Source organism: Paramisgurnus dabryanus, chromosome 17, assembly GCF_030506205.2.
Source record: "Paramisgurnus dabryanus chromosome 17, PD_genome_1.1, whole genome shotgun sequence".
Taxonomy (NCBI): Eukaryota; Metazoa; Chordata; class Actinopteri; order Cypriniformes; family Cobitidae; genus Paramisgurnus; species Paramisgurnus dabryanus.
In genome coordinates this window covers 33,676,315-33,698,715 of record NC_133353.1, presented here as the reverse complement: position 1 = coordinate 33,698,715, position 22,401 = coordinate 33,676,315, and the positions used below count along the sequence as shown (strand labels likewise).

The 22,401-nt window shown below is 42.4% G+C and overlaps 1 protein-coding gene across 3 annotated transcripts in view; it reads left to right on the top strand.

Moving 5' to 3' along the window:
- Nucleotides 1–22,401, top strand: part of grid1a (glutamate receptor, ionotropic, delta 1a) — a 331,925-nt gene that overhangs the window by 205,503 nt on the left and 104,021 nt on the right. For all 3 annotated transcript variants that reach the window (XM_065288210.2, XM_065288211.2, XM_065288212.2), the window contains exon 4: nucleotides 3,287–3,492. In XM_065288210.2, coding sequence (XP_065144282.2) covers nucleotides 3,287–3,492 — 206 coding nt within the window. The remainder of the gene's footprint in view (nucleotides 1–3,286; nucleotides 3,493–22,401) is intronic.

The following is a 22,401-nucleotide window of genomic DNA, read 5'->3' as shown; positions in this document are numbered from 1 at the left end:
TAATGAAACAATAGTACAACAAATAATGGTGACTTTAAAAGTAGATATAAAAGCATGTATTGTAGAAACAATGCACAATACACCGTTTTTGGCTGGTAAAGCTACTGCTGGTTGGAAAGTGAATTATTTTGACCCCGGCTTGAGATCACCCATCAGCTTGCATCGTTGAGCGTTGAGTGACATTTAGTACCCAAGCTACATTCTCCATTTCATCCTGTTATTTCAGCGAGGGCACTTTACTGTAGTCTTCTCTTAAACTGTCAAATATATATTCTTAGACATCTTCACAAATGACAGCTGCTGGACATGATCGTATGACAAAAGATGTGTCCTCAGATTTACTGAATAGTCTGTACTTACTGAACATCTGGTGAAGCATTGCTAGCGTTGCTAAATACAATTCACATTTATTTGTATAGCGCTTTTCACAGTTTATACGGTTGCAAAGCAGCTTTATAAAAAGACACAATGTAGAATACGCATAAAGCACAACAATAAAGAAAAAAAAACAGGACCACATAACCTTATAGGGATAGTTCACCCAAAAATGAAAATAATGTCATTAATGACTCACCCTCATGTCGTTCCAAACTCGTAAGACCTCCGTTCATCTTCAGAACACAGTTTAAGATGTTTTATATATTTAGTCCGATAGCTTGTTGACCCTTCATTGAAAATCTACGTACGATATGCTGTCCATGTCCAGAAAGGTCATCGAAAACATCATTAAAGTAGTCCGTGTGACATCAGTGGGTCAGTTAGAATGTGTTGAAGCATCGAAAATACATTTTGGTCCAAAAATTACGACTTTATTCTGCATTGTCTTCTATTCCGCGTCTGTTGTGAAGCGCATGTGCGAGACTAAAGTCACTTGACTGCAGTGACGGGATGACGTATTACACGGCTGACGTGTTATCTGGTGCGCCCCAACTGTTTTTGTGCGTCCGGGCTTCGTTTAGAGTCTGAGGGAGACAAGAAAAAAACTTCACAAACATGTCTGAGGATAACACGTCATCCACGTCACTGCAGTCACATGAGTTTAGTCTCGTGCATGCGCTTCACAACAGACGCGGATGAGAAGACAATGCTGAATAAAGTCGTCATTTTTGATATTTTTGGACCAAAATGTATTTTTGTGTCCCAGTGATGTCACATGGACTACTTTGATGATGTTTTTAATATCTTTCTGGACATGGACAGTATACCGTACGTAGATTTTTAATGAAGGGTCAACAAGCTCTTGGACTAAATGTATAACACATCTTAAACTGTGTTCTGAAGATGAACGGCGGTCTTACGAGTTTGGAACGACATGAGGGTGAGTCATTAATGACATAATTTTCATTTTTGGGTGATTTATCCCTTTGAGTCGCACAGGGATATTTGTAGCAATAGCTAGCAATTTTGTATGCCAAAAATCATTAGGATATTACGTAAAGATCATGTTCCATTAAGATGTTTTGTACATTTCCTACTGATAATATATCAAAACATTTACTTTTGTGTGTGGATGCAGTGCTAAGGACTTCATTTGGATAACTTTAAAGTGATTTTCTCAATATTTCAATCACCTTCCAGATTTTCAAATAGTTGTATCTCGATCAAACATTGTCCTTTCAGTTATGTACAAAATGGAGTCTTATGACTGGTTTTGTGATCCAAGGTCACATATGTGTTGGGTCATCTGATGAGCGCAGCATCCAGACTGGAGCTGGCGTAATGAGCATCCCGAAGTAGAAACAGAAAAGCAAATAGAGAAAATTAGCATAGCTGCTGTTCATAGCTTTTAATGTATATGAACGTTATTAATAAGTTATTTATGAGCTCAATGCAAACGTTCCTGGTTGTAATTATGAGTATGCTAAGCTGAAGAGACGTGTCTTTAATCTAGATTTAAATTGGAGAGAAGAAAGTGTCTGAGTGTTCTTGTACCTTTTTTTCTGAGAGTATACAAGTATTTAATTTATTTTTATTAATTCGTGTCTGTGTACAATAGCTTTTTTTCAATGCGATGTCTTGTTTTTCTCTCATCTTGACCCTCTTAGAGAAAATGGTTCTTCTGTGTGTCCTTTATGTAAGAACGCTGTTTAAAAAGCTCCTGCCACACGATTAAGCCATCACTGCCTCTTCACGACCTGACAGTCGTGATGTGCAAAGAAGCAGGAAAGCAGGATTCTGTCTCCCAGCCTCGTTGGTTTTCTATCGTCCTGAACTGTCCTTGTATCTCTCCCTCACGCTGCATGGCACTATTGTTCCTCTGAGGCCAGTCTCCAGAGCCGCTAACAGAGACAGTCTTGGAGATTTAAAGGAACAGTTCACCCACAAAATCCCATCATCATTCGCTTTAGAAGAATGTTGCCGCTGTTCTTTTCATACAGTGATTGGAAAAGATGACCAGAAGCTTTTAAGACCCAGTGCATTACATTTACAGCGCATTCAAGGCATTCAGCATTGTGTTCCCTGGGGATTAAACCCATGGCTTTATATTCTGCTAACACAATTGAGCTACACGGATAACCTATAGAAATCATACTAGTAGTTTCCTCACTGTAACTCTCAAATTTTTTTTTATACCGAAAAATTAGTCATGTTTGGTAACATTGACCCCAGTTGTGGTGTGACACAACATTTTAGATGAGGTTTTAAAAAATCGTGGGGCCTTTCTTATAAAAAATGATGGAAGGAAGGAAATTATGACATCTAGAAATAAACATATCTAAAAAAAAGTTGGGTTATTTTCAATGAGCCCAGCAGCTAAAATGAAATCAGGCCCGGATTGGCCATTGGGAGGACTGGGAGAATTCCCGGTAGGCCAGTCTTCGGCCTTGAGGGTCGGTGTTGTCATGCCACCAGATTACAGGTTGCTGTCCCTAGGATGTCAGCACTCAAAATATTATCCAGCCCCACAATTTACTTGAAAAAATAAGTTGAAAGATGTTTTTAAAAGTCCATTATATATTTGAAGAGTTTGCTTCCAAAACGCAATAAACGCCATTTAAAAAAAATAGTTACCACCAAAATCAGTATTGTATCTGGGATTTTGCTTTAGCCGTTCGAACTTTCCCCAATAAAACTGTTTTACGTATTTTCATGACCTCAAATGTTATTAGCGTATTAAGCATAATCGGAGTAAGTCTCTTTAAATATTAATAATAAATTATGCTTTCACAGGACCCACGTTACAGATGAGCTTACTCTGAAATATCTTAAATTCATTTTTGGATGCTGTAAAAATTATTTAAGTCTTTGCACGTCTCCTGAATGTCTTGTGCTTTCTCTCTTTCAGATGTCCGTGGACTGCGGGGATTTCTGGACCAGGCGTCCCGAATGGGTTTGGACGCGTCTCTGCAGCAGGTTGACCGGAACGTGACAAAGGTCTTTTCCACGCTGTTCAGCACCATGAGAATGGAGGAGCTTAACCGTTACCGAGACACGCTCAGACGGGCCATCCTGCTGCTAAGTCCTCGCACTGCCCAGGTGTTCATAAACCAGGTAGGGGTTGCCATGACAACAGCTCTAAAGTAATGCAGGTGTAGCAAGAAGTGTTGAATGAATACAGCAACATTTATATAAAATTAAACTAAAGTTGTATTGGGTTGAGCACGTTTTGCATATCGTGGAGGACAATGGTTGAGGAGCTAATGTGTGTGTTTATCATGTCTATGACATTTACTGTTGTTTGTTGTTTGCTGATAAAAATAATAATAATTTTGAGCGAAGCTTTCGGTGGGAAGGTACACGGGCTGTTGTGCCAAATGGGCTGGAAAATAACTAAAGTGGCTCATCCTGTACATTTCATTTTGTGCAGCTGTAATCTCAGTAAAATGATCTGAACGCTTGATGATTGAAGGAGCAGAGAAATTAGCTTCCTGAAGTCAATTGCTTTTTGTGCGCTTTTCTCTTCAGATACTCCCGTCTGTAGTGACTGCAGTAACATCCAGTCCCCAATTGCATTATTGCATTGAATGGAGTGTGAAGTATTTGGCAAAGCAGTGACTTGGGGATGAACGGATGTGTTAGTATTTGGAAGGATGTTGGTTTGAATCCTGATAGGAATGTGAGGGATTAGGTGCCAGTGGGCTTTTTATATCTAAATCCCTAACAATGTGGCGGTCACTGCCACAGGACCCTTAAGCATGAGACTTAACCAGAAGACTTTTACGAGTGGCAGGCTTCCAGAGAGCTTGCAGAGCAATTTTACAGCCTATTGCAGAATATTATTTTATTATTTTACCTATTACTTTTATTAAACTTTGTGAATAAGGTCTTAAAAATACAAATGATTGGATGATTCGAGCTTTGTGACATTATCCTGATGGAGGTAGCCATCAGAGGATGGGTACATGGTGGTCTTAAAGGGATGGACATGGTCAGAAACAATGCTCAGGTAGGCCGTGGCATTTAAACGATTCCTAATTGCTCTTACACAAATTTGACGCTGGGAGAATGAAAAGGGACATGTTTTTAAATTGACCAAATTAAATCTGTTGATGTATCTGATGTATCGGGCAGGGTTGACATTTAATTACTCGACATGTTTAATCTGAGTGATTCCTTGAGTTATTAACGCCTGTCGGCTGTGTACGAACGATGCTTTGTTCTGCTATTTTGTATGGAAGTCTATGGGAAGTCTAGTTTGTTTTTCCCCAAAAAGGGGGATGACGAAATTAACAGTCAAGTTTCCAGATGTGCTGGTATTCCGTATTCTGCCATCTAATCACAGTGGAGGAGGGGCGGGACAAATATCACAAAAACCAAACGGTGCATCGTTTAACGACTCATAAACAAAGCAGAAGTACCATAGCTGGCACGCGACTACAGTCACCGTCCGCCTGGCATTTTAAGCCGTATTTAAACACTTTGGTGTACACGCCCCTTAATAACTTGATAACTTAAATACAATGTCACGTCTAATATACAGGCTTCATGATGAGCAGGCTTTTGAAAAGACTGATGAAAGATTGCACCAATAATTTCTTATGCATTCTTATGTAATCCTTAGATATATTTATAGAGAGACCGAAAACTTAATAAAAGGTTTTATATCAGCAAGACAGAAATGTTAGAATGAAGCAATAAATTATCTCTGCAGGTATAAGATGTAACAGACAGGATCCAGACAGTGTTTATTGACTGTTATCCTCTGCCAGATGTCCTGTATTTATGTGTTATTGCATTGTTTGCATAATGCACAATGGAAAAAGTGAAAAGTTGGATCAACTTAAAGAATTACTTCAGTTGGTAGAACCTAATTTTTTTTTTACTTTCACTTTAGGGGAAAAATTTAAGTTGAACTAACTTTTCACTTTTTACAATGCATACAGTATACTCGAGAGTTTTTGTTTTTTATTTGTTGTTTTGGTGCTTGGGCGAGTGCCTTGGGGCACCAGGCAATAGGGGGGCACAAAGGGCATCAGACTGCGACCAAAATGTTTTTTTTACAAGTACTCGCACATGTGAGGGCACCTGTGATAAAAATACAGGATGCCTGATTGGATTTTAACCACTTAATTTCAAGACGCGTCAATTGTTTAATGTCACCATGCGAGTTGAATCTACCGATGGGTCAGAACCGCGAGAAGTTTATTTAATTGTCATTTTAGTGATATCTGTCTTTCGCTATTCAAGTATTTAGTCTTGCATGACTGACATTATTGCGTTGCAAACATGGCCGCCTAGTGCCACAACTTCCCTAAAGGAACTTGGGTGTAACTGCACCTATGTTGCGTAGTTTTAAGTGGTGCAAAAAGTGTAAATATTTATCACAAGAATGGACAGCTAACTGTGCGTTCACACCAGATGCAGATGAAGTAAATAAATCATGCTAACGCACGTAGTCGGTCGCTTGAACATTTTATGTCAACTCGCTTTATTATGCGCCAATCGCACGTGAAATTCAGACACAAATAGGCTCAAAATACATAGCTTAAATTGAGTAAAGAGTATTTTTATTCCTGTTTCTATTAAAGTACGAAGATGTGTCAAAAGGCTTGTGTGTCCACATAGAGAGAGCCAGACATAGCTGTATATGATATATTATATATTAGGCACAATTTTAGACAAATTTATGGAAATTAAAACATAATATACATATACAGCTGGCGGTCATTGGTCTGACATCGGCTGGGCATCACGTTGAAGAAAGGCCAGTAGATCAGTGTCGTGATGACCTCCACGACAGGAGGAAGAGACAGGGAAAGAGAAACAAAATCCTATTAACGTAGGGGCCGTTTACATGTAATGCAAGTGTCACACAGTATTGTGGTTCATAATACGCTCAGTTACAGACAGGCTAGCTACTGCGGCATAAGTATATTACCCAGACGAGTTATGTGAATGCTTTGTTCCGGACACGCTAACTATTGCGGAATAAGTATATTTACTAATATACTATTATGCAAACTTGCATGACTGACATTATTGCGTTGCAAACATGGCCGCCTGGTGCCACAACTTCCCTAAAGGAACTTGGGTGAAACTCCACCTATGTTGCGTAGTTTTAAGTGGTGCAAAAAGTGTAAATATTTATCACAAGAATGGACGGCTAACTGTGCGTTCACACAAGATGCAGATGAAGTAAATAAATCATGCTAACGCACGTAGTCCGTCGCTTGAACATTTTATGTCAACTCGCTTTATTATGCGCCTATCGCACGTGAAATTCAGACACAAATAGGCTCAAAATACATAGCTTAAATTGAGTAAAGAGTATTTTTAATAACTTAAGAAATGGCGGGACCTCCTTTCTTCCAAGCAAGATCCTTTTTATTCCTTAAATTGAGTAAAGAGTATTTTTACTAACTTATGAAATGGCGGGACCTCCTCAATCACTTTCTTCCAAGCAAGATCCTTTTTATTCATGTTTCTATTAAAGTACGAAGATGTATTAAAAGGCTTGTGTGTCCACATACAGTGTCAATAATTTTGTCCTCCATTTTTGTTTCGTATTTCTTCTTCAACTCCGTCGTAATCACATTTTTGTGGTAAAAGTGTAGTAACCATGTTTTTTAATGTATTGATTACTATTAGCAAAACCATGGTTTTACAACAGTAACCGTATTTTAACTGTTTTTTGAAAACCATGGTTGTCAAAACCATGGTTATTTTGTGGTAACCATGGTTTTACTACAGTAACCATGGTTCCCTTTCAGTCGGTCACTACGACGTCACGTCGTGACCGACGAATTGGGAACTCGCTTAGAGAGACCAATCTGCTTCGAATACTACTAAAACGCCAATGAACTTGGCATTGAGATATTTGCATAATGCTGGCGCCGCCCCGCCAGGTGCGTATATAAGCAGCAGGTGCAAATAGGGAAATTAGCTTTTATTCGCTTCGAAAGCCTGCAGTATCTGCTACTGAGAAGCTACTCTACTCTGTTGGGATCTGATTGCTGAAGTTGGTTGTACTAGCAGTACCACAGCGGACGCTTCGCTTATTCCACGGCTCTACATCTGTTTTTGAGTTTAGTGTGTGCGTTGCCTTTCCCTGTGCGCTCATCAACTAAGCATCTGAGTGAATTTCCCTAAAAGAGTGATACGAGAGAGCTTTGTGCCTTGTTAAAGGCAGCCACTCTCTCGTATATCCGGACATCAGCGTCCTTTTCAGGATGGCTTTTCGTCCGTGCGATCTTGGGTGCGGCAAATACATGGGTCCGAAGGACGGTCACGAGCGTTGTCTTTCGTGTTTGGGCATCGAGCACGCAGAGGCAGCGTTCGCTGGGGGTAAGTGTTCTCACTGCGAGAGCATGTCCCTTGTGGATTTGCGCAGACGGTTGTCTTTCCTCCGGGAAAAGCGCAACCCTCGTCATGCGAGTGCTGAACGCCGCCACGGTGCGGCTGTGAAGCTCTCAAAGGACGACCTGCGCATCACTGTGCTGAGCCGAGCGGGGGATTCGTCCTCAGGCTCCCAGCCTCCTCATCCACAGCCGGTTGATGTGCCGATGGAGACTTCAGCGTCGTGTTCTACGATGTCTCTAGAATCCATCGTGCCGCCCTCCGGGTCCACCGACGCCGCAGCATCCGAGGGTGGGCCTCCTCCCCCTGACGTGGACCCCGACGCCCTTCCTCTGGTCGGGTTGGGACGCCGGAGTTCGATCCAGAGATGGTGGCCGTGCTCGCTCGAGCGGCGGAGACCGTAGGGTTAGAGTGGGTTCCCCCCCCTCAGCCCGAACCGTCCCGCCTGGATGATTGGTTCTTTGGAGCTGCCCGGGTTTCACAACCCTCTCCACCGGTGCCTTTCTTCCCCGAGGTGCACGAGGAGCTGACTAGAACCTGGAAGTCGCCGTTTTCCACGAGATTACGGCCGTTTCAGCCCTCCCCCCTCACCTCCCTCACCAGCGGAGCCGCTAAGGGTTATACGGGGATCCCTCCCGTGGAGCGTGCTGTCGCGATGCAACTGTGTCCGGCACACGCTCCCTCTTGGAAGGACCGCCCAACCCTCCCCTCTCGTGCCTGCAGACAGTCCTCCGGTTTAACGGGCGCTGCCCACCAGGCATGTGGAGAGGCGGCTTCAGCCCTGCACGCAATGGCGTTGCTGCAGGTTCATCAAGCGAAGGCCTTGAGGGATCTGCACGAGGGAGGACACGACTCGCCTGTCCTTTCGGAGCTCCGGGCTGCCACTGATCTGGCTCTTCGCGCTACGAAGGTGACAGCGCAGGCGATTGGTCGTGCCATGTCCACGATGGTGGTCCAGGAACGCCACTTATGGCTATGTCTGGCGGACATGTCGGATGCGGAGAAGAACAAGTTCTTAGACGCTCCCGTGTCCCAGGCTGGTCTCTTCGGTGAGTCGGTGGAGTCTTTTGCCCAGCAGTTCTCCGCCGCCCAGAAGCAGACGGAGGCGATCGCTCAGATCATGCCCCGGCGCAAGCGACCTGCATCTCGCCCTCCAGCGCCGGCGGCCCCGTCTGCTCCTCGCCGAGGGCGCCCTGCGGCGGCTGCCTCCACCCCCCCCACTAGAACATCTTCCAGGCCACGGAGGGGGAACAGCCGTCGGCAGCCCGCCCCGCCCGCCCCACCCGCTTCCCGTGGTAAACGGAAATCGAAGCGGCCCTGAGACGGGCGACCTGGATACGGATGGGATCACTCTACGGGAGACGGTGATGGCATCGCTCCCTCCACCGGTAGAGGGCCGGGTGGAGAATCTTTGGTTTCGTTTTGTTCTGTTCCGCCGGCTTCTCAGCCGGCACCCACAAAACCACAAAAAGAGTGCATTCCTATTCCTTCTCCAGGTCTCCAGAGGATCGAGAGAGATGTGAGCGGGCATTTACGTGCTCTTCCTCCCTCTCCTCTATCGCCAGCGGGTGTCCTGAGGAGTTCCAGCTCTCCGCTGAGGAGACGGGACCACCAGCACCCTCTTCGGAGTCTGTGCTCTCCGCTGAGGAGACCAGACGACCGTCACCCTCAGCGGGCTCAGGTCAGTGTCACACACACATACTGTAGATGCTTATGCTGTCACAGCAGACGCACCGGCAGTCCCACCTGTCTCGCTTCGCTGCCCCACCGCGGGTACTTCGGTAGTGTCGTTATTTCTCCTCGTACGGTGCCTGGGTGCTTGGCTTCAGTTCCCAGCCCGTTTCGTTGGGTTTTACGCACAATCCGCCTCGGTTACGAATCCGGCACACCCAAAATTCGGGCTTTCGTTTCACTGTAGTGAAAGCGTCCGATGCACATGTACTGCGTGCAAAAGTCGATATCCTGTTGGCGAAGGATGTTCGAGCCGGTCCCTCTTACCGAGATGATGATGATGATAGGGTTTTCCAGCCTTTATCTCATAGTACCCAAAATACGCGGCGGGTTACGATCGATTTGATTTACGCACCGGCTCTACAAAGGGGTTCTTTTGGACGATAACGCCGAGGCTCGTATTTCAATATTCAGATCGTTTGCAGCCTTAGACCTGTAAGACGTGTACTTTATGTGTCCATCTCCCCTCGCTTTAGACCGTTTTTCGCTCTGCGTCGTGGGGTGGGCATATTAATACTAAGTACATCATTCGAGCTGTCTCTCTCTCTCCGTGTCTCCATATGCTAGTCACGGCTTTAAAATATCAGAGAGAGCGTTGTTCGCATTCTGCTTTTTTCTACGTCGACTTATAATAGCCCGTTCTTGGCAGACGTGTGCGAACACAGAGAGTTAATGCTTTGGCATCTCGCTCGTTTAAGTCTTCAGGTCGACTGGGAAAGAGCAACTTTGCCCCGTGCAGAGGATCCTTTTTCTCAGTATGGAAATAAGACTCGATCGACTAATTGGCGTGTTTAACAAGAGCGCGCAACCAGTCAGTTCTGACTTGCCTCGGTTTAAATCGAGGGAAGTACGCGGTCCCTCTGAAACAATTTCAGAAGCTCCTGGACATATGACAGCATGCTGCGAATGTGACGCCGCCCGAGCTGCTTCATATGAGACCGCTTCAGCGTTGGCTTACGATCGAGTCTCGAGGAGAGCGTGGCACACCGACATACACCGTGTAAACATTGCACCTGCGTGTCATTTAAATTTTTCCCCGTGGTAGACCCGGCATTTCCGATAGAAGATATGCCCCTGAGGGGTCTCCTGGCATTCTGTATATTGCAATGCCCTCAGCACGGGATGATCAGCCACGTATGACGGGCTTGCAGTCTCAGGGGTGTGCATAGCACCCCAACTGCCGCGAGCGGTGCGCTGTATATCTGGGACTTGTACGCTCCGCTATGGAGATGCGAGGGAAGGATGTATTAGCCGACACCAATAACATTGCGACTGTTGCGTTATTTACCGTTAAGGCGGTTTTGCGCTCTCGTCACCTGTCGCATCTCGCTCGTCATCTCCTCCTTTGGAGTCAGAAGCATCTGAGGTCCCTTCGTGCCATTCACATTCCGGGCTCGCTCAATACAGCAGCGGACGCGCTTCTCGAGCTGCGCGCCCCGGCGAATGGCGACTCCACCCCCAGACGGTCCAGCTAATTTGGAAGAAGTTCGGTTGTGCGTAGATAGATCTGTTTGCGTCGCCGGACGATACCCACTGTCGCCTATTTATTCACTAACCGAGGGCAGCCTCGGCGTGGATGCGTTGGCACACAGCTGGCCTCGGGGGATGCGCAAATACGCATTCCTTCCAGTGAGCTTAATCGCACAGACACTGTGCAGAGTCAGGCAGGACGAGGAGAGCCTGTTATTAATCGTCCGTACTGGACGACTGGGAATTGGTTTTTCATATTTAATGCTCCTCGCGACAGCCCTCCCTGGCGGATTCCCCTGAGGAAGGACTTTCTTTCTTAGGAAGGGGCACATTGGCACTCGCGCCCCGACCCGTGGGATCTCCATGTATGGTCGTTGAGCGCGCGCAAGGTTTAGGTGATTTATCGCAAACGGTATCTAACACCATCGACGCGGTTCGAGCACCGTCCACAAGACGGGCTTACGCGCTTAATGAAACCTTTTTCGTCACCCGGTGCTCTTTGCAATGCGAGGACCCCAGAGAATGCCCCATTAACATTGTGCTTTATATCTTCAACATAGGTTAGACGGTAGGCTGTCCCTTCGCCATTAAAGTTGATATCGCCGCTATTTCTGCTCGTCACTCACCCACTTATCAACGGCAGATCAGTTGGCCAGCATGATTTGGTTATTACACTATAAGAGGCGCTCGCAGGCTAAACCCCTCGCGCCCTCCTTCTATTCCTCCTTGGGACCTGTCCATGGTGCTGAAAGCCCTTCAGGCCCCCCGTTCGAGCCTTTGCAGTCTGCGAGTCTGAAGCTTTTATCAATGGAAGCTCTGACCCTGCTAGCTTTGGCCTCAGTGAAGAGAGTAGGGGATTTATATGCATTCTCTGTTGACGATTCGTGCCTTCAGTTTGGTCCTGCTGCCTCGAGTGTAACATTGAGGCCCAGACCAGGCTACGTGCCCAAAAGTTCCCACCACTCCTTTCAGAGATAAGGTGGTGAGCTTGCAAGCGCTGCCCCCGGAGGACGCAGACCCAACCATGGCTTTGTTGTGCCCCGTACGCGCACTGCGACTCTACGTGGATCGCACGCAAAGCCTCAGGACCTCAGACCAGCTCTTTGTTTGTTATGGTGGCCAGCAGAAAGGGAAAGCTGTCACTAAGCAGAGGATGTCTCATTGGATAGTTGATACTATCGCCCTGGCTTATAATCTTCAGGGTATTCCTTGCCCCTTTAATTTGAGAGCGCACTCCACACGGAGCGTTGCCTCATCTTGGGCTCTAGCTCGTGGTTCCTCGCTAACAGACATCTGTAGAGCTGCTGGTTGGGCGACACCTAATACGTTCATTAGATTTTACAGTGTTCGTATCGAGCCTGTATCCTCTCGTGTTCTTTCCTCACCAGGGAGGGCACGGAGAGCAGACTCGCAGGTCGGCTTGCAGCCTCCAACTGATGCTTCATAACTGTGTCAGTATGGAAGGCCTTCAGAGCAAAAATGCGTAATGGTTTGAATTGCTCTTCCTCCGCTGCCTTGGCAGCCTTTGTTGCGGAGCATTGGCTGTCAGCCTTCACTAGCTGCATCCTCGCGAACCTACGTGTTGGCTCGGGCTCCACATTGTGTCCCACCGGGTTCCTTTGTGAGTATTTTTCCGTGGGGTTAATCCTACTAGCCCACGTTTCCCTTAGCAGAGCACTGCTTTGCTTACACAGCCACGGCTGTCATTTTACCTCAACTACGGTTGACTTTCGCCCACCATTAGCCCTTAAGAGGGGCGGTGGCTTCCGCAGCGTTCCTATCCCGCTCAGGTAGGGCGCTTCCCAGTCGCTGGCACTTCTGTGGGGTTAAAGGAACATCTAGTGCCCGGCCTTCTGCCTTAAAACCTAATTCTCCTTATCCTTAAGTGGAACCGGAGGGCTTTACGCAGACACTGGAAGAGGTCAGCCCCTAGTGGCGTTTTGATAGGGATTCCCAATTCGTCGGTCACGACGTGACGTCGTAGTGACCGACTGAAAGGGAACGTCTCGGTTACGGATGTAACCCTCGTTCCCTGAAGGAGGGAACGGAGACGTCACGTCCCGTCGCCACAGGTGCTGCCACCTGCTGTTACGGCCGGTCACACTTCCGGCTTTCTCAGCGAATAAGAAGCTAATTTCCCTATTTGCACCTGCTGCTTATATACGCACCTGGCGGGGCGGCGCCAGCATTATGCAAATATCTCAATGCCAAGTTCATTGGCGTTTTAGTAGTATTCGAAGCAGATTGGTCTCTCTAAGCGAGTTCCCAATTCGTCGGTCACGACGTGACGTCTCCGTTCCCTCCTTCAGGGAACGAGGGTTACATCCGTAACCGAGACGTTTTTTGGTTTTAGCTGTGGTAAAGTTCAGATTTTCAACTTGTGCGATTCGTGCAAATCACGTTACGCGCCTCAAACGTCCGAAACGCACTGCAGGATGTCTTTTCTTTGACTTAACACGTAAATCACTCGCGCTTAACACTTCTTTCGCGTCTGGTGTTAATCGCACCATTGCACTCAACCTTTCTTATATCCAGCTGGTAAAACCGGTCCTTGGAGATTAGAAGTGTGACAGCTGAGAGATTGAGTTCTCTAAAAGGAGCAAAACATCCTGGGAGTTCTCTGCAATCCACCTTTTCCCTTACTTTCCCATGGACATTGCCATTACATTGACTGCTGTGCAATGTCATCAATACAGGAGGTGGCGATGCAGGGTAACTTTGTCAGCTGAGGAGCAGACAGTTATGTTATTGTTAAATACACCTGTCTGTGCTGCCACCACAAACTAATATTGCCAATGCTTGTTGACATTAGACTTTAAAGTGAACGAAAAAATGATTACAACCTCAGTTTCAGAGCTGTTCAATAATTCAGTAATGCCTAACTGAAGACATTAAGCAGCAAACCGGATGTCTTGAGCATCCTCCCACATCTTTTTGTGAAAAAAGGTAGTCTAAAAAGTGTCAATTGAGCTCCGCGCAGTGAAGAGGATGTGTTTGCCATTGCCATATTTGTCTTGAAACTCTAATTCACTTTTATCTGAATAACCTTGTTTGTTTGTGCTTGTCTTGTATACGCGTTTATTTCCTTTGTGATTTGCTGCTCTGAGACACGGCCAGATAACGGTTGGGTTTAGAGAGAGCTTTTCTTTGTCTTTTTAGGGCTGTTATGTGTGCTTTGATTCGTCTACGGCTCTCAGTGTTATACACACACGACCATTACTACCGATGTGCATTAGGCTGAGTGTATTCACCTGCCAGGATCTCAGACAGGAGAAAAGTAGCAAGGACACGAGGCGCATTCATAGATGTAACATCCCAACGCTAGGATAAAAATATCTAAATCTTGTCAATACAGTCTCAGGTAGTGCACATTGACTCATCACGAGAAAGCATGTGATGTCTAAGACCGCATTCATTCATCCTAGAGAGCCACGGGCACATTGTTTGCATGTAGCTGAATGCCTACAATAAACAACACAATAATTCAGAATGAACAGTGTTAAATGAATGGTGCAACTTAGTTAACATTAGTAATTGAACATTTCTGTAGCTGTTTGTGGTTTTAGGGTTTAAAGCTCGGTGGAAGTTATGACTATAGTGAGCTGGAGGTAGATGAGAAATGAAGAAAAATATGTAGCTGTTTGACAGTTTCATCAGACTCGAAGGTTGCCGTTGGCCCTGAAGCAGCTCACGCACGCACGCACGCACGCACGCACGCACATCTGTTTTATATTTCAACTCCTTTGTGCTGTTGAACACAGGCTTCTGCATCAAATATTCGCAATGCATGTGTGATAAAATATCCACGCAGACAGAACAGGCTGATTTTTTTCTTAACATTGCATTGCTAAATCAAAAATCCCTATTGTATATCTATAATATATCATCTATAATATACACTACTGTATTTCTCAGGATTATGGATTTTTATTACCCCTTACCCTAGGTGTTCAACTTAGTAACTTGTGTCCTAGGAGGGAAAAAACTCTTGGGAGAGAGCCAGACATAGCTGTAGATGATATATTATATAATAGGTACAATTTTAGACAAATTTATGGAAATTAAAACATAATATACATATACAGCTGACAGTCGTTGGTCTGACATCGGGTGGGCATCACGTTGAAGAAAGGCCAGTAGATCAGTGTCGTGATGACTTCCATGACAGGAGGACAAGACAGGGAAAGAGAAACAAAATCCTATTAGCGTAGGGGCCGTTTACATGTAATGCAAGTGTCAAACAGTATTGTGATTCATAATACGCTCAGTTCTAGACAGGCTAGCTATTGCGGCATAAGTATATTACCGAGACGAGTTATGTGAATGCTTTGTTCCAGACACGCTAACTATTGCGGGATAAGTATATTTACTAATATAGACAAATTATGTGAATGCTTTGTTAAAGAGAAATGCCTTTAGTTTAGATTTAAATTAATTGACTGTGTCTGATTTCCGAACGTTTTTGGCAAATCATTCCAGAGCTTAGGGGCTAAGTAGTAAAAGCATCGACCACCTTTAGATACTTTTGATACTCTAGGGATAATTAAATAACCAGATAAGCGTGAATAAATGATGAGAAAATAAAATGGTCCCACACATTTTTTCCTAAGCTTTGAATGGAGGGACACTACCCTTTACAAAGATCCTAATATTTACCATTTAGGTACAGATATGTATACATTTGGTACAAATATGAAATCTTTAGTTGCAAAGGGTACTGTGACCATTTTTTGGCATATTTTTTCTGACAGTGTTAGGAAAGAAATGATTTGTTTAAGATCCTTGTGGTTAAGACTGAAAGGTTCTTGTAATTTTCTGCATGAACACTTTTTAGTGCCTTTCTTTAAGAGTGTATGGACATATGCTGTGCTCCTTTATAGCTCAGTGGTAAAGCATTGCATTTGCTGCACAAAATGTCATAGGTTAACACACATACTTATAAAAATGTATACCTTTGTAATGTTCTGTAAGTCGCTTTGGATAAAAGCGTCTGCCAAATGCTAAATACAAATGGTTAAGATCGTGCAGCTCTTTGTTTCTGCATTGTTAAATGGCAACGGGGAAATGCATGACCTTAATATGGGGATCCAAGATGTTTATTAAGTGCAATATGACATTTTTAAAGTATGCATTTTTGACTTGGGATTGATTTGAGAATACTCTATCATTTACATTTATGCATTTGGTTGAGGCTTTTATCCAAGGTGAATTACCATCCATTACAACGTATTTATTTAATATCAGTATGTTTGCTTCCTAGGTTCGAACCCTGGACCTTTTGTGCTGCTAATGCAATGTTTTACCTTTGAGCTTAGCACCATATCAATACCCTGTACACCAGCCATAAAATGGCATCTGGCATGAATGCAGATGTGACAAAAGAAATCATTAATTGATTTTCTGCACAGCTAAGCTTTTTTGTGCTTTTCTATGTTTTGATGAGTCAGCGGTTATAGGGTATTTCATTATACTGTATCTTTACTACCAAACATTAAGATAATTTGTGAACATCACAATTTAACTCATATCATTTTGTTCTTATGCCATGATTGGTTTTCCCTCTCCTCTATGCACACACAGCGCTTTAATAATATGCTATAGATAATTACCCATGTCCAGTTTTATTTTAAGCATTCAAATATTAAAACGCCATTGAACACTGCTCGTGTGCTGATTAAAATGGGAGGGTTGGGTGGAATCCAATTTAATGTTCACTGAATGCCAGTGACGTCCCATCAATTGTCCATTGTTGTACTCAGGAGTACCAGGAAGTCCCGGGATGGCAGCGTTTCGTTTGATTACTTAGTTAATCTAAACAGAATGTTTGTCTCTGCAGATTCCTCTGCACTTTTCATTCCCAGTATTGCGAACTAATATTCGTAAAAAAAATTCATATTGTAGTGATAAAGCGGAAATAAACCGTCATGATTGTTGAAATGAAAGTCGTATTCCTTTAAACTCATATTTTCATCCTTTGTACGTATGGGGTGTGTGTCTGTGTGAGTTTATTAATGAAAACATATACAAACCAAAAGTGAAATGTAATTTCAGCCCTCGGTTTACTGGACCATGACAGGATTCAGCTGGGTATTCGAGAAAACCTAATGATATTTTTTTGTTGTTGATTTGTCCTTAGATTCCGATATGACATCTATGGTAATTTGATTTTGCATTCTGCTACGGCGCCATTCAAATAAAAGAGCGCCATAACATTTCAATTTCATAGGGAAGGCTTTGCACAGAATAGTAAGCTAGTTTGTTTATTTACAATGACATTTTTACACAATACTGTTGAAAAACAGCAAGATTACACGTTTCAACAGGGACGTTTTTTCATTATAGTATATCTTGCTACTGTATCCGCTGTATGATGATGTTAGGGGGGGGTTAACGGTATTTCACGCATTTTGACTTATTAACATTAACATTCAGGATGCGAGCTTACGCAGCCTACGGAGGCTTCTCTGCTGCTGCTCTGTCCCCCCGCCCTCCGAATTTGTCATACGTCACTAAGAAAAGTGCGTACACTACGCTAATACTCTCTCCTGAATGCGGACGCGACTAAGATGGCAGCGCTACCGGAAGGTATTTATTTTCGTTAATAAAGTTTTAAATATGGATATTTCTACAACAACACCATGCGGATTACCCTCAGAAGACCTTTGTTTATCATCCTGGAGCCGTTTGGATTTAATTTGTGAAGGATGGACGCACTTTTTTTGGACTTGAAGGTCGTGGACCCCGTAACATTACATTTAATCAACTGAAAGATCTAAAACATTTTCTAAAATATCCGAAAATGTGTTTGTCTGAAAAACGATGCACATATGCAACTCGGACAGCTTGGGGGTGAGTAAATCATGGGTTTAATATCATTTTTGGCCGAACTATCCCTTTAAAGGGAACATATCATGCAAATCTGACTTTTCCATGTTTAAGGGCTATAATTGGGTTTCCAGTGCTTCTATCAGCCTAGAAAATGTGAAAAAGATCAACTCAGTAACTTAGTTTTGGTAAACCATTCTCTGCAAGCATGTGAAAAAATAGGCCACTAAAATTTGGCTCCTCTTGTGATGTCAGAAGGGGATAATACCGCCCTTTAATATGCACTATCCAACCAATATCCGTCACTTAGTGCAGAGATCAGCTCATTTGCATTTTAAAGGACACACCCAAAACGGCACATTTATTTTAACACACTATAATAAATTATCTATATGGTTTGGTATTTTGATGGGATTGTTGGCTATATGGTATTTTGAGCTAAAATTTCACATATGTACTCTGGTGACACCAAAGTTTTATTTGACATCTTTAAAAAGTCTTATAAAGTGTCCCCTTTAGTATTTTATTACCTGTAAGTTTGATCATATTATTTTATACCAAGGTTATGATTTAGCTGCAAGGCACAACACCTGCATGTTAGATTATGTATAACCATCACTTCTGCGTTTGTCCACTTGTGTTGCCATAATTTATACAACTGGAAACTGTTTTGTATAAATGGTTGTATAAATATGTAGTCCGATTGTATAAATATTAAGTTAGTGAAAGGTCAACAATTACAAGGGAAACAAGGGACAAAAATATTTTTTTCTTTGCAAATCCTTCTGCTGTGTAAATATTGAACAGAACACATGTTGTGTTATAAATAAACCAACCTGTATACTGGGTTGCTTAACAGTTTGAGGTTTCACAGTCAACATTGTACATATTTGACATTTACTGTGAGCTTTTCAGACAGGGGCGGAGTGGGACCAAAAAATCTACCGGGAAATTTTGTAGACCACCAGCCCTCCGTGGTCAAAAAAAAAAATTACTAGTGTAATACAAACCATAATCAATCTGAAAAAATAAAAACATTTTCATAATAATAATAAAATCATGGCTAATTTTCCTAAATAAGTACAGTTTACAAAATGATACCTGTTTGAAAGACGGAGTTGCGCACCTGTCAATCATTTATTACATAACCGAGCGAGGCCAGAGACGAACGTGCTCATAAACAGGAAATAATATATGGAATCATTTGTGCATCTGACTGTAAGAATATTTCCTTTAAATATAATTTTAGACTTGTTATTGCGGTTAACAGTGTGTTTGGCGCATTTACCTCAGAGTTTATTTCAGTAATATTGCTGTTTTTCTGGTAATAATAATACAATTTACATGTCAATCCTGCTTCCTTGTCTGTTTATTAATTTCATTATGCTGTTATGTTAAGTTATGTGTGGATATTTATTGCCATATGAGACGTTCAATGCCGTTATATGAATACTCTCGTCTAATATTTAAATCATATGCGGAATAATGTGTGAATCTTTGAATACAGTAAGTGTAAGAATACAGTTCCTTTGAAAATAATTTTTGAGAAATAATAATGTTATGAGCATATTTATTGACATATTGTAGTTGAATACTTAAGTATATAATATGGAAATCACATAGTAGGAAATATATAATGTGGTATACTGCAAAGTTACCCTGCTAATTTTTATCTATGATATACATGGAGATAAATAAACCTTTGCAAATATGCTGATTTGATCCATTCATGTCCTGATCACCAGGCTAGAGATTTTAAAAATACTTAATCCACACTTACCACTAGTCTATCAAATAGTCTATCCGCTTGATGGATCCGACCGCATACACACTGCAGTAAACAGGCATTCGGCGACTTTTAACATCAAAGGTCGACAGACTATGCCATTTGGGGAGGAGCCGCTCACTGATCCCCCTATATTTTTAAAAATCCTATGGTTGGACCTGCCGAATGGGTTGAGCACTTTTATATACTGTGTTGAGCAGTGTTATATAACTTGTATAACCATTATCAATCAGACCGGCCCTTGCGGCCTCAAAACACGAAAAGTCCCGACTCTCCTGATTGCCACTCCGCCCCTGTTTTCAGAGATGGCAGGAACAAAGGTTAAAACTAATTTAGTATGATTAAAAAGCTGCTTTCCTCATTGGGACCAAAAAATGTCCCCAAAAGGACACAAAACGACCTGTATAACATCTTCATATCTGGTTGCAATAAATGAAGCCTGTCAGTGAGTTATCTCTCAATGTTTCTCTACTGATTCATCTCTGACAATTACTTCTCAACTCCCCCCCTCGCTATCTCTCTCTCTCTCTCTCTCTCAATTTTCTAAGTACTTTATTGGCATGATTGTAATATCTACAATATTGCCAAAGCATGGATATACCTAACACAAGCAGTGATATATACAAAATGACTATAATAATATAAAAAATTATATGCAATTTTAAAGGGATATTTCACCCAAAAATGAAAATTGTTTTTAGATTTACTCATCTTCGTGTTGTTTTAAACCTGTTTGAATTTCTTTTTTCTGATGAACACAAAATAAGATATTTTGAGAAATGATGGTAAACACACAGCAGATAGTGACCATTGACTTCCATAGTAGGAATAAAAAAATATGATGGAATTTAATGGGTACCGTCAACAGTGTGCTTTCCATCATTTCCATCATCAAATATTTTCCATCATCAATCATTTATCACAATACTTCCAAAATATTTTTCCTACTATGAAAGCCAATGGACACTACTGTATATGCTGTGTGTTTGCCATCATTTCTCAAAATTTCTTCTTTTGTGTTCATCAGAAAAAAAATTCATAGACGTTTAGAACAAAATGAGGATGAGTAAATGATGACAGAATTTTTATTTTCTTTTTGGGTGAACTATCCGATTAATCTAAAAAATAAATGAAATAAGACACAGTAGTAATGGTAATTAAAATAATTTTTAAAATAAAGTAACTCACAGATAACCTCAATTAGTTATCCACTGACAAACCCTGAAGTCAATCTCTCTCTCTCTAGTTTCTATCTACATTTCATACCTTTCTTTAATCATCTTTCCACTTTTTCCCTTGATCTTTGTAGCCTGAATAAGAACATCAAAGGCAGAATTCCTGCCCTATTTCTGTTTGGAGTGGTTAGGTGATAGTTTTAAAGCGCGTGACGAAAAAACTGACCTGTAGGCTGCACCTCACCCATTGGTGAAGCTTTCGGCATCACTTTGAAAACTCGCCACTTTTAGCATCGCCACTAAAGCACTTTCAGCAGATTGTTTGGAGCTTAGGATGCATGAATGTCACCTACATGGAAGATCCAAACAGGCCTGTTTATATTTTTACAAAATGCATTCTCACCTCGTCACCTTTGTGATTAAAAAGGTAGTTATTGTATCTTACAAGCTTGCGTCAGGGATTCTTGTTAGAAGACTTTAAATGGAATATCAATGATGTCAAACGCAAGCGAGTCAGCAGATCTTACTGCGCCGTGTCACAGGTGGGTCACGTTTAATCAGGTACAAAGTTTGTTTCTCAACCTTTCCTGGAGTTGTTTCTGAACTCATACAGAAAGTGTCTTATCAGATACCCGTGAAGACGACTGCATACTCAATTAATCATATGCGGGAGTGCACGGTTCACATTCTTCATTATAAAACTGTCTCTTGTAATAGTAGTTCTTTCAAACCGTCCATCAAGTGTTGTATTAGCCAACCAGCCTACCGCCCGAGTATAAAACATTTCACACCTTTCTCGAAAGGAAACACTGTTATGAAAAGTGTCAGTATGCGCGGGATCCTGGATTAAAATCTGGAAAGGTTACATTTGGCATCTCATTGACATGATGGATGATTATTACTCATGTTAGCACTTAACATCAGGGGACGATTTAAGAATCTTTCATAAATAAATTGTTTGGTGAGAATTCATTTTGAAGAATCGAAACTCGTTTTTATTTATGAATAATGTGTGCATGCAAAAATAATCTTTATTCAAATAGATTGGTCATGTAATCATGAATATTACATTTCAAGGGGATAGGATTTCGTTAATAAATTTAAGGACGACACCTACGCATCAGAAATTCACTATGAATGATTTCACACATGCAAAATCATCTAGAATATATAAATGATTTGCATGTTTAATTCTTCATTAACCACACATGGGAACGTCATTCATTTGATTTATCAGGTTCATACTACACAGATATCACTGTGCAATTTAACAATCCAAAATGCAGAAATAAGCTGTCACTCCTCTTTATTGCAATTCTGCTCTGGGGAGGAGTATTTTAATACACTCGACAAAAGCTGGCAGCAGAAGTTGATGCACTTCTGGGAAATCTCATTTGTGTGTCTGGTATAGGATGGTTTGAGACTTGCAAACCTGAGCTCTAATGTGAATTGATAGATGTGACAAATGTGTGCTGTTTACCAGACTAACTCTAGCACTGTTGAAATCGTGTGCCACTTTCTTTCCTCAACATGCATTTTTCTTGAGCTTATTTGTATGGTCATTGCTGAAGGAACAGATTGATAGATGTGATAAGAGCAGACTATTGCACACTTATATCTAGACCTGGCCATATCTTGAAGAAAATCGCCATCACCTGCTTTCAAATGAAGCGGCAT